A 13,541-nucleotide genomic window follows, 5' to 3' on the forward strand; every position below is an offset into this window, starting at 1 on the left:
GGGACTTGAATACTGGATGCTAGAGACCGAGGTAAGTACTCTAACCACTGGACTACTAATTATTCTGGGATGGGAAGAGAGCAGCTTGCTCTTGCTCTCGCTCTCGGTTGGTCTGAAATCTGAATCTTTTGCAATATTTTTCATGAAAGGTTCCACTCTCTGACACGATGTTATACGCTAGAGAGTTTTGCACAGACATATGTACAGTAAAGCCATACAAGCACTCTCAGCAAACTGACATGGCAGTCAGCTTCCAATACAGTGGTAGGCTACCTGCAGCCTATCAGGATTCTACCTGTGGCCTGCAGGACAAATTTGTTTCATGCTGCACATGCGCAGATTGGCAAAGCCACCGCAGCATTTCAAACTCTGTGCCCAGTATGGAGATCACACAACATCTCTGTCGAAACAAAGCTGAGAATCTTCAATTCAAATGTAAAGTCTGTCCTGCTGTATGCCTGTGAATCATGGTGCACCACAAAGTCCTCAACACACAAACTGCAGACGTTTTTGAATAGATGCCTAAGGTACATATTACAAATAAGATGGCAAGACAAAGTCACGAATGAACATCTGTGGACACGAACAGGCCAAGAGCCAGTGGGGATCCTAATAAAAAGGAGAAAATGGGGATGGCTGGGACATACTTTGAGGAAACCCCCATCCAGCATTGTTCGACATGCCCTAAAATGGAATCCTCAGGGGAAACGCAGCTGAGGAAGACCCCGAATAACATTGAGGAGATCTACAGTCACAGAAGCACAAGAACTGGGATATTCATGGGGCCAGATTGAAGCCATTGCCCAAGATAGAACCAGGTGGAGGAGCCTTGTGGATGACCTATGCCCCACTTGGGGTTCACGGGTTTAGTAATAGTTGCACATGTGCAGGGTTACCAGATTCCAGCCGACCAGTATTACTGAGCTGACATGCACAGAAAGCAAGGGTGCATACTGATTCAGTCAATGATGTGTGCAGAGACATGTGCTCCCTCTGCATCCAAAGCACTGGCACGGTTCAGTCAGCACATGCTGCATGTCCCATGTATGCTAGCGCAGTTAGCAAAAAGCTACCCTATCCCAGGAGGCCAGCTTAGTCAGGACAATCTTGCAGTCCAATGAAATGGAAGACAATTCATTTGGCCCACTCACTAACCTAGGATGCCCATCACCATTCCAATATATTCACACCTTTGCCTATAACCACAAACAGCTCAGTCACCAAAGCTCTCTCCACACTATATCCAGTTATCATCGTCCCATGGGATTTTGATCAGAGGTTTCCTTGCTAAGTGAAAAAAATAGCATCCAGAGAGTAACCTGAACCCACGCTTGCTTCCACTGCCACCCCAGATCACTAAGCAATGTCCCCAACATTCTCCAAAAACTTTCTGGATTTTCTATGTGCTACTGTACTGGTCTCCCAGTACCAGTAGATGTGTGGATGATTGAAGTCTCTTAGGAAAACCAGGGCCTGTGATCTGGCAGCTTCCATTAATTGTTCAAAGGAAACCCCATTTACCGCATCACATCACCCTTGTTACTTCCACCTCTAAATTTAACCCAAAGACTCTCAACAGGCTGGTTTTGTACTAGAGCTCTGAGCAATCATATTGCTCTATAAACACACACTGCAACTCCTCCCCTGCCTGTCCTTCCTGAACAGCTTATATGCTTGCTTTCATGACAGTGCTCCACTCATACGAGTTATCCCACCAAGTCTCCATTATTACAATCATATTATAGTTCCTTGACTGTTCCAGGACTTCCAATTCTCCCTGCTTGTTCCCCAGGTTTCTTGCATTCATGTACTGATAAACTACCCAATTGCCTTGCTTTTTCAGTACAATTCAAGGGTCCTCTTCTGTTGCAACTTCCTCCTCACTTTTTTTTCAGCATCCCACTTCTCCACTTACCTCAGAGCTTGGATCACTGTCCCCCAATTAACCTACTTTAAAGCTCTCCTCACTAGGTTTTCAAGCCTGTCTGCTCTTTCCTCTCCTCATTAGGTGGAGCCCATCTCATCCTATCAATCCTTCTACTATGAACAGTATCCCATGGTCAGAGAATCCACAGCCCTCTCTTTGACACCACCTGCATAACCAAGCATTTACTTCCAAAACTTGTCACTCTCTGCCAGGGCCTTTTCCTTCAGCAGGGAAGATGGATGAGAACATAACTTGCACCTGAAACTCCTTGATCCCTCTTTCTAGTGCCACATAATCTGCAATGCCACGCTCAAGGTCAGTGGTTCCCATGTCGACAAATAGGAACCAGTAGCAGTCCAAGGGTTTAATCAGTCTCTGAAGATTCTTGGTCACATCCTGATTTCTGGCTCCAGCAAAGCAGCACCACTTCTCTAGTTTCCCTGTCAGGACAGCAGATGGATGATTCCTGGAACAATGCATTCCATACCGTGTAGTCAATGGGGTCTCCTGCTGATCCTTTCACTCAGAGGGATATTCATAGATCCTACGATGGAGAATCCTTTGAGAGACAGAGAGCCTGAATGGTTGGTTACCTCTATCTGGTTTGGCAACACCTGAGTTGTCTTTCTTCTCCTGGAGGTCACATGTCGTCAGTTTTCTTGTTTGCTCTGCATGGCCCTCACCAGTTCTTCTGCATGCTATGCCTGCAGCATAGCCTCCTGACTTCTATCCAAAAAGTGGTCATCTTCTCTAATGGAACACAGGGTTGGTACTTGGACGAAACGATTAGAGAACTAAACGCCCAATGTAGAGACCAGCTTGCATTTTGCGCAGACAAAGTCACTTCCATCCTCTAGAAAGATGACAAACATGGCACAACCCGTGCAGGTCACAACAGCTCATCTCACTATCCATGTGTCTTTGTTCAGAGAGACGACTCAGCTGTAGCTACTGTACCCTTATTGTGAAGCACAGAATAAAGAGAAAAACCCCACAGTCTGAAGCTCCTCCAAGGTGAGCTCCCACGCTAACTCCCTCTGATCACAGCTCACTTCGCTCATTCTGGTCCACAGGACACAGGCTGGTGCTGGACTGCTCCATGCTCCTACCCTGCAGCACAGGGGCCATAGGCAGAGCACCCCAGGTCTAGCAAATTCTCTTATTTGGAACCCACCCAGTCCCAACCTTGCTGGATCAGGGAGGTGAAACCTGTACTCTCTTTTAGTTTCTGCTGGCAAAGTGTCCAAACGTATTAACGAACCATATGACTGCCATCAATCAAAAGAACTGCAGCCCCAAGGCTCTCTTGTGGGAGTTATTTCTGTAACAAAGTAATTCACATCTTTGAATCCACATTTTTAAATTGAACATTGTTTTTGGATCATGCAGAACCACACAACTTAAGCAATCAGGCATACTCTCGAAAAAGAACTGTTCAAGGCTGCGTACATGTTATTTTAGGGCAGTTACAGGGTTTCCAAATTAGAACCCCAAAAAACAGTACTAACACTCCACACTTCCTACAACAGGGGTTGACTTTTGCAACATACACATGGGTGATTGTTCTCTGTTTATAGAAATGTTCAGAAAGGCAGCTTTCATGCCTTGCAGCAGATTCTGTTCTCTCCCTTTGCTTGTTTCCCTCCTCATGCTGTAGTAGATTGAACTACTGCCAGAGACTCCATGAGGCCAACTTTGACTGGAATACAGAATTCACGCATTTTAGAAGTTAAGCAGTATGTTCAAACTATACTGTTAAAAGCAAAAAAGAAGCCCTGACCACAACTAAGTCAGTAAATGTTTTAAGAATACACCTTGTAAGCACAGAGAAACAGGCTTCAAGAACCCCACACTACAGCATTGAATGAAGCAGGAAATGATGAACAAAGAAAGGAATTTCATAGATTCCAGATGTACTGTAACACCAGCTGGGAAATACAAGCAAGAAATCAAACTAAAGCCTTGTGAAGGCCACTGCTCTGTTTTCTTCTGGGAGTTCTTGATTAAAAGTAAAATAAGCTATAAGAAGCTTGTAAATATTAATGTTTTCAGAAATAGTCTGATGCAGTAGTACCACAGTCTTTTCTTTCCTGTCACATCTTGTGCCAATGGGTTACTTTAACACCCATAAGTCAGAGTCACTGCACAATAAGAAGAATTAAAGTTACAAAATAAACCATGAATTTGGTATTTCCTGATTTTTTTTTAACTGTTTAACACTGAAACCTAAGCAGCGTTTAATATTGGGTTTTGTATTTTATAATTGCAAGTACATTTTAGAACATGATATTGCAAACTGCCAGTTTTTCTACATTTGGCAAATTAAAACTGAAGGGACTTCCTACGAATGTAAATTACAAAAATTGAAGTATAAAAATAAACTGATTTCGGTTATGTCCTTATTGAAGATGATGGTTACCGCTTTAAAGACTAAACTCCATTTTTCTCCATTAATGAGCTTGAGAAATAACTCTGTACAGAAAACCAGTCACTCAGACTGTCACTAACAGCTTAACCCACTTGTATTATTCATAATGAGGTTGGGAAGAAAACTCTTGTGAGTCCTGAAGCGCTGCTTGCCTTTTATATAACCTAATGTCATGAGTTTTGCAAATTTGCCTTTTAAAACAGAAACACAAATCAGTCCTTGTAAGGCAGACTGTTCCAAACCAATTCTGAAATCTTCCTGAGCAGCAAGCACAGTGACCCAAGTATAGTCTTGGCTTCAGAAGGAAATAAATCCATGTCAAAAAATTACAGTACAGGTTGAACCTCTCTGGTAACATCTGCAATCCAGCATGATTTTAGTTAACTGGAAGTTAGTTAACTGCGGCTAAATTTCCCATGGTCCCATAAAGTTTGTTTACAGCCACCAGCCCTGGTTCTCAGCATTCTGTGCTATTATTTTGCTGTAATTTACCCATAAATATCTTCTCAGAGCCCAGTAGGCAGCAGAAGCACGGGTAATATTTGCCTCCCGTGGTCTGGCAAATTCTTTCGTTAGGCACCAGTCACGTCCCAATGGTGTCAGATTATAGAGGTTCAACCTGTAGAAGCATGTATTTCAGAAGAGGTGGTGTTGATATAGGAAAACTTAAAAGTTCTCTGGTCTGCCTTTTTAAATATAGTGTTCTAAAAATGCCCATTTATTCATGAAGTTGTTACCCTCCCCCCACCCAGTTTAGATCAAGTAAATATCAAAAGGAAAAAAATCCACCAACTTCTTCCATTCTTCAGACATTTAAGAAAATATATACTCCATTACCTTTACATATGATTTCGATATACACTGGAAACGCAACATATTTAATGCAAATAAGGTATTTCACTGGACAGTCACTGCTTAAATTCAGTGTCCTCCCCACTCGCCACACATTACCACCTCCTTCTTCCCAGCCCACCCATTCTCCTCAGTCTACCAAGACTCCTCCCTCCTGCTACAATCCTTGACTGCTCTACTCTCCTCTTCTCAGAAAATGGTTCCCAAGGAAGTGTCTGGGCCTAGGCAGACACCTTCCCCACCTCTTCTCTCCATCCACATCTTACTAGGGAAGATGAGAAAAAAGGGATAAAGCTGGCAGTTGGGGCTCTCAAATTCAGACTAATTAGCCAGACACAAAAACAGGACACACTTTGGGTTTGAAAACTTCTCCCGTATCTTTCTCAGGCATCTGAGTGGAATGGAGAGGAGTACGTCAAAAATTGTTGCATCCATAAACATCATGAAATATCTAATTAAAACAAGGCAATTAACAGAGAATCATCTTTTATACAGGCTCTTGGAACACTGAGCAGGGAGGGGGAAAAAAGCCACATAAGAATTAAATATACCTACCTCACAAACCCATACAGTCAACGCATTTCTTCTCACCAGCGGGAATTTCTCTTCTGAAGCGACATAGGCTCTGTTCGCACTTTTAAGTTTGAAGCATGGCTGCACATTAACACAAAACAGTTTAGACCTGGCACCGGCACTGCGAGAGAGAACTCCCAGCACTATAGGTAAGCCACCTCCTTGAAGGAAGTTGACAACAGTCTTGGGAGCCTGTTTACACTCGCAGTTTACAGTACTGTAACTTGCTGCGCTTAGGTGGGGAGGGGTGTTCCACATCCTGAGGGAGAAAGTTATAGCACAGTAAAATGGCAGCACAGATAAGCCCTACATAGTTGCAGCTTTAACTATGAAGTTGATTTTACATGAGAAACAGCACTTCACATGTGAAGTGCAAGAAATGCAAGTTCTTTCATTAGGATGCCTGACAAAGGATGCCCAAAGTCATACCATATACTTCTGAGGTTTTCTGCATTTGGTTATCCGTCAACCAAGCATTTGGTAACAGCAATCTACCATAAACAGTTGTATCCCTGTAACTCAGCCTAGGATATAAGGAATTATCTAATGCAACTATGGCCCTCGAGACTATGTCCCACCCACACTGTAGGATTTTTAGTCCTCGTGTAGCCTCAGAACAATGTTACACAACAGCTCATTTCAAGACCTTATCTGTCCAGCCTTTTAGTTGTCATACAGGAAATGTAAACTTCCGAGTGGAAGTCGCCAGGATGAATGCTCTATAAATCTCAGTGCAAATTGAAAGAAGTCTCCCCCACATGTTGACACATGAAATTAAGGGAGATAGGCATCAGTCAGAGTAAAGCTAAAACTGAACTGTAGGAACACAGTGAGCAGCAACACAGGAGCTAATATTGCAACTATGAATATACACCAAGGAACAGACTATTTTCCCACCAGTAAAAGGGAGCCTAAGAAGTTTTCAGTGCAATGATAAATAGACAGATGCATATTCTGGAAAATGGTCACTGACGAGGATATCAAGCACAATACAATGGCGCTTTTGCCAATATCACTTTTGGTGTTCTGACCTCCAGATGAAATGACCTACTTAAGACTCAAGAAGAAATAACTATTAGTTAACTATGACTGTGGGACTCACAGGATAATGTATCTGATAATTCCCAAAGGAAAAAAACCCTTGGGAAGTTCTGGTCAGGCTTCTTAAAAGTCCTGAATGAATCTGTTTGCTTGACCTAGGAACATTGGCCGGTAAGAATTCACCTCCAGAAAGTGAACCATCTTTGCTTTTTGTCCTGCACATGGTAACATGTACACTTGTACAAAATGTGGTTAATGAAGAAATCATGAAAGCCCTGAAGACTAGTGTCCTCTTCTGTTCTTATAACAGGGATAAAAATACATGGCAGTAAAGTCTTTACCATGTCTCAATAACCTACTAGTCTTAAGGGTCAGATGCTAGCTTGTTCTCCACATCCATTCAATCCTTGTACTCTTAAGAAGGGTCTGTCAAACAGCCTTTTATGTCGTGCTCTTTTCATTAGGAAGAGGTCTAACCACTGTTCCTTTCTCACTCACACACCACACTGACTAACCAGTTAGCAATCAAATTTTACTGCTAGCAAGCTCAGCAAGGTTTGACCCTGTGAGCTACAAATGCAGCATGTCTACTATGAACCCCCTTACACCATCCAGTCTCACACCTTAAAAAAAACTGCTAACATCCCAAGCAAGTAATACTGTTTATATTAACATTCCACCTCCTCCCCAACACATCACCAGTTGTGTTTGTTAACATTTTAGTGTGATTCTGATCTTGTGAATTCTTCAATGTACTTGGAGACAGACAATTTCAACATTTACTATTCTGCTGATTTTGACTCAGCTCATCACACCTCATCCCCCCACTTCAAGTATTTTACAGTATGTATTCATCACAGTAATTTTTAAGATCATAGATTAAGGGGGAAATGACTCACTGAGGAAATGTTTAATCCAATAATATTTATGCATGTATTGTAGGATACTGTTTACACTGTAATTATCTTTACTATTTGTCATTTATGTATGAAGTCGGTCATTTTGCTACATAAAGCATAGTTTCTTACATGCTACTTCCCTCCTATGTATGAGGATGCATTATGATATTTCAGAAAATTGCTAATATAAAGTCAGGCACTCAGACATAGTGTGGGCACTATAACATTCTTGGGGTTTCAGTTCTAATTTACTACTGAGCTGGATACTCTAGCTGTACCAAGTTACACAATGAAATCATACAAGTGGGTTATATTCTGTAACCAGTCTTTTTTTCCATTCATGACTTCCACATGAAGGGCTCAGTCCATCAGCCCTCTGATAAGAGACTGCTAGCTATGGGTCTGTTTCTAGAAGTACTGCTGGATTAATCTGTACCTTTTTATCCACCCATACAAATGTTATCAACTGTGACAACTTCATTTTATTACATGTGATTTTTGAACACTCACAAGCACGAAGTTACATTATCAAGAACACAGCACACTTTTACATTCCTGGATACAACACTGCAAGATTTAAGGTATTTTACTAAAACTAAAGTTCATAGATTTTTAAAGCCAAACATGCACCATTATGTTTGTGTAATACAACTTCTGTTGTAACCCAGGCTCGTATTCCTGCAGTGTAGAATCTGCTCCTTCCTACTACCCAATTTATAGCTTTCCATAGTAGAAATTCTAAGACATATTAAACACATACTTTGCTTTTATTTCTGTAATTGAAAGTGTAAGCTAGTTAAGTAGTAAAATGACTCGAGTCAAAGGAGAGCGAAGGGTAGCAATTAAACAAAGCATATTTATTAAATATCATTAACAGACTATGTTGCCAAGCAGGACTCCTCTCTTTGTAGTTTTCCCAGCCAATCATCTGCCACTAGTCTTATGTTGTCTCCTTTCTGGTTCTGAAACCCTGAGTCATGGAAATATCAGAGCCGCACACTTCCTCAAAGTAGCAATCTTATAGGAACCATTTGTTTAGTCTTACAAGACACATTGTTTTGTTTATGTATGAGAGATTCCTGTAAAAATAATTTTCAATGAAAATAGACAATATGAAAATACAGTTTCAGTAAAAAGTAGTAAATAACTCCAAATATAATCTGACCTTGAAAAGGAATATTTAGCAAAGGCAATGAATGGCCTTTTATTTCTGTCTTTATGCTGCTTTCTTGTAATAATGGATTTTATTCTAAGGGGGGCAGGGGAGAACCATGAGCAAAAGCAGACAAGCCTGGAGTTTTTTGTGGTCCTATCCATCAAAAAGAGAGTTAATGTAGTTACAACTCCACTCCCCCTAAAGCCCTCACAGCAGTCTCTCAAAAAGGAATCTACCTCACTGTTATCTCCTCTTTAATGTCTACATGTATTTAAAAAAAAACAAAAAAAAAAACTAAACTGCACAGCACATGACTTTCTTCTATTTGCATGGCTGGTATATCATCCACCACAGGCATAAACAATGCAATCGCAAGAATGTCAGATTCCATATGAGATAAAATCCTAAAGAGAGAGCAACTGGCTCAAGCTGAATCAACACAAGACCAGCAAGATCCTCTTCAAAACAAACAGAAAGAAAAACATTGTAAAGAACTAAGTTTTCACCCCCCCTTGGTTTGGAGTGGTTCTGATCATTAAACTTAATCATTTATACTGGGCAACCCGTTAGCATTCGTGGCACAAAATGCCTTCATCCATCTGCAGCTTACTAGGGAACACTGTTCCTTCCTCCCAAACAAAATCTGCCCATGGGGATTCACAAGGACAAGACCTACTGCCCCTCTCACAATCCACTTCCATCACTACTTCAAGGTCTTCAGTGACCTCAGGAGGTCAGGACCCTGTTGCACATGACCATTTCTCCATTGGTGAGATAAGAGAAGTACTTCTCTACAACATTACAGTAGACCTCCGAGTTACGCAAAGGTTGCATTCCTGGGCATCCTCGTGTAACTCAAATTCTGTGCAAGTCAGGAGGAGCTGGGACCAAGCAGCAGCACATCGCTGGTCAGTTTCCTGGCTCCCACCAGTGGAAGAGAGGTGGGAGCCAGGTTGCCACTGTTCAGTTTCTTGTATCCTGTGAGTGCTGGGCAGGGATGTTGGCAGAACGCATCCACTTTTCCAAAAGTGGTCTCAGAAAAACAGATGGGTTGTTTGGATGCAACAGACTTCCAGAGGTCTCTTGACAGACGCCTACAATCTAGACATAGCTTAAGTGATTTTGGTCAAACAAATCTGACTGAGAAACAAATTCCCAAAGGAAATTACAACTGATCAGGAGTCTGATCACTTTTAGAGCATCATGACTGAGCCTTTCCCCTACCATGGACTATTTCATATATCCAAAAACTGTAAGACAAATCTAATCAGAGAAGGGAGAACAGAAGTCCACTTGAATACTAGTGATGAACACAAACACCTTAAGACAGACAGGAGCGGAAATCTCTTCATTTCTAAAACCTGATAGAAGTAGGTTGTGGCTACTTCCTTCATATCCTCTTTCATGTCTACCTCTAGGTAGCAGGGATCTGAAAAAAATTCCAAGTCCACATGAAGAGGAGTGCAATGAATGTACTATATATTATTCTGTGTGCCAATAAGGACCTTCCCGCCCCCCAATTTTGAGATGGAAAGTAGAAACTCGTGTCATCCTACCAAAATCATGCAGGTCACAACCGCTTCATAAGACCTACTATACAAAACAGATGAAAAAAGCATTTGTGTAGCATTTTAACAAAATAATAAGATACAGACTAAAACTACAACAACACCAACATACTGAGTATTTTACAGTCAGCTCAGAAACTGTAAATACCCTTCTCACCTCTGTTTTGCTGACATGACTTTCACCTCTGTGAGAACATAATGCAGCCACAGAAGTGTTTCGCATTCAAACAGAAGCTGTTATACAAGCATTTCTTCAGGAACCCTTGCCAAGAAAGTTGATTGATATGATTTCAGATACACTACTACTAAACAGAAGGAACAAATTGGCTCCTGTGTACGTTTATCATTGCCCTCTGCTGGATTAAAAAGAGAAATATGTGCATCTCGATCCACTTTGCTACCTGAACTATTGGCGTTACTCTTCCCTGATCAAAAAAAAGATCATTATTTTATGAACAAGAGGTTAGGTGTTCTCATGTCAATGACGTTCTACAGTGTGCAAATTGTACGTACTTCTACATAAGTGGCCATGAATCACTATTCTAGTACTGTGTATCAAAAGTTACTCTAATAACAATACCAAAATTTTACAGTGGGATTAAGGTCAGCCCATGCTTTGGTCAGATTAATCTCAAACCATTTGCTACTGCTGCTGCTAAATTATATCTTCTCTGCTGCTCAAATGTATTTCAACTATGTCAGTCAATTAGTTATAACACCACACTACTCTCCTCAGTGAATTCAAGTCAATGCTATACTACTTGCAGTGTTTCTTCTATTACTTTTTTGGTTAGAACATTTTACTGTAGCATGCATTCCTCCTTTAATGCACCTACCCACCAAAATATATATATATGTATATATATACACACACACACATATACACACACACACACACACTCTGAACATGTGATTTTCCCCCCTCCTTCAAGGGAATCTAAGCCAATCTCACCCGATCATACGATACAGGCCCATTCACAAGGTTTTCCAGACGGATTCACAGTACATAAATAACTTCTCATGTTACTGTAACATTTATTTCATTTGTGCCAGATACTGTATTTTAAGATACTGCACAAGCTAATTAATGAGGAAAGGTTAACATACTGCCATCTCCTTGAAATACCATTTTGTTATCTGAACAGTGACATTTACTCTACCTTGTTCTACTTTATCTTGCATTACAGTTGTAAGCATTAAGTTACTTTTAGGAATATCAACGTTAATGATTTTTCAAAAGCACAAATAGGAGCTAAGCATTCAATTTCCTTAGCCTCTCAGTCAGTGGAAGTTGGACACCTTAGCTTCCTTTCAAACTCCCAACAGCTCCATACAGCAGGATAAAAAGCAAACACACAGTGTTCCCCTTCAAAAGGAAGCAAGTTTATTCGGTTAAGGAAACAAGGGATTTGCCAACAGCCCTGCACATGCAAAATACTACCAGAGAGAGATTTAATCTACAACACAGTGACAGCCATCTCTTACTTTCTAATAATGTGGTTTGAAAATCACTCAGTAGCTAAAGTAATAATGAATCTCTAAAAACAACATGAACTAGCTTTGGGGATAGGCACACAGCAATAGGTTGGTTTCCACAATACATGAGACTATATCAACATTAGATGCATGAAAATCTTATTACTGTTGAACCTACTGCTAGTCGTTTTATGCCCTTCTATTTCTCATGTCAGTTTCAGCAAACAATGCACAAAACTGATGAGTGGCTAAGGTAGTTTTCAAACCTCTCGTAACTTAGCAAGAAATCAAGTCCTGGGCCTCAAGAAAACAACGGGGCAGGTTGCTCTCGCCTCGGACATGCATCGTGATATTTCATCTGTCGCCCCAACCAGTGGGAACAGGAATCTCAAGGCAACTGAGACTGGCACCCCCCCTGTGCCCCAGGCACTCCTGGGCGAGGCTGGAAGCGGAGCCCAAGGACAGCAGTGGTGGTGACTTGCCCTCTGTAACTGACAAAGATGCTCAGCCTCTAGCCGGGATATCACTGCACGCCTTGGAGGGAGGACCCGACCCTGGAGCGGCAGAGCCCGAGTGCTGCAGCACCCGAGGAGATCGGGAGGAGACTTGGCAAAGAAAGTTCAGGGCAGCGGCCGGGCGGCTGCAGAGCGCTCTACGTGCAACGCCGTCCCGGCTCCGAGGCATGAGGCAGAAGCTGCACAAGGCAACGGGACCCCCAGCGCTCAGCGAGGCGGCCACCAGCTGCTTCCCCAGCAGCCCCAGTAGAGGCAGGGGGCGGCCCACCCGCCCGAGGCGAGGAGCCCCAGCAGGTGCCCGACCTGAGGCTGCAGCCGCGCGGCCGGGAGCCCCGCTCGCGCCCTTTGTTAGCGGCCGGGGACGCTCCCTGCCCCGGCTCCTACCTATTTTAATCCTGACGCTCTGGAAGACCCGGAGCCCCTCTTCCTCCACCGCCATAGTGCCAGTGCCAGTGCCAGTGCCGCTGCCGCCGGGCCGGGCGCTCGAGCTCCTCCGCCGCGGGGACGCACCGGGAGGGAGGCGGCCAGCGGGAGGCTGGGCCGGGCTCGGGCAGCCGAGCACACTGCGCAGCCCCCGCCCGCTGCTGCCGCCGCCGCCGCCGCCGGCTCCCCTGGGGCGGGCAGAGAGCAGCGCCGCTTCCGCTGCCGCCGCCCCATTGGCTCGCCGGAGCCCCGGGCGCGCCGCTCATTGGTCCGCCCGGGCGGGCCGCTCCCCATTGGCGGAGAGCGGCAGAGGCGGCGAGTGTGGCGGCCCCGAACAGCTGGCGAGCGGGGGCCCGGCCAGCCACGCCCCCCAGGCGGGGACCGCCACCTGCCCCCGGCCCGGTGCGCGGGGCACCCCTCGCCTGCGAGCGGGGGGCCGCGGGGGGGAGGGGCACCGGGCAGCTCCGGGGAGGTGGGGGCAGGCAGAGGGTGCTACTCCAAATGCCGCACCCGGGAGCTGTCCTCCCTGGGGCGCGGCGCTGCAACTGCCCGGCAGGTCTCCTCCTCCAGCCCCTGCTCCGCGAGGAGAAAGGGCTCGGGAGCTCTCCCCTCTCTAGCCCTAAAGTCAGGCAGGGTGACACCCCCGCCCCATCCTCCCGGCCTGCTCAGAGGGGCCAGGTTGA

General features: G+C 44.0%; 1 protein-coding gene across 1 annotated transcript in view; it reads right to left on the reverse strand.

The window, feature by feature from the left end:
* RASA3 (RAS p21 protein activator 3) overlaps positions 1–13,049 on the reverse strand; it is a 205,485-nt gene extending 192,436 nt beyond the window's left edge. The window contains exon 1 of the mRNA XM_074990917.1: positions 12,820–13,049. Within this exon, the coding sequence (XP_074847018.1) occupies positions 12,820–12,874 (55 nt within the window). The 5' untranslated portion in view covers positions 12,875–13,049. The remainder of the gene's footprint in view (positions 1–12,819) is intronic.
* Between the last annotated feature and the right edge of the window lie 492 nt (positions 13,050–13,541).

This window comes from Carettochelys insculpta, chromosome 1 (genome assembly GCF_033958435.1).
Source record: "Carettochelys insculpta isolate YL-2023 chromosome 1, ASM3395843v1, whole genome shotgun sequence".
Classification (NCBI taxonomy): domain Eukaryota; kingdom Metazoa; phylum Chordata; order Testudines; family Carettochelyidae; genus Carettochelys; species Carettochelys insculpta.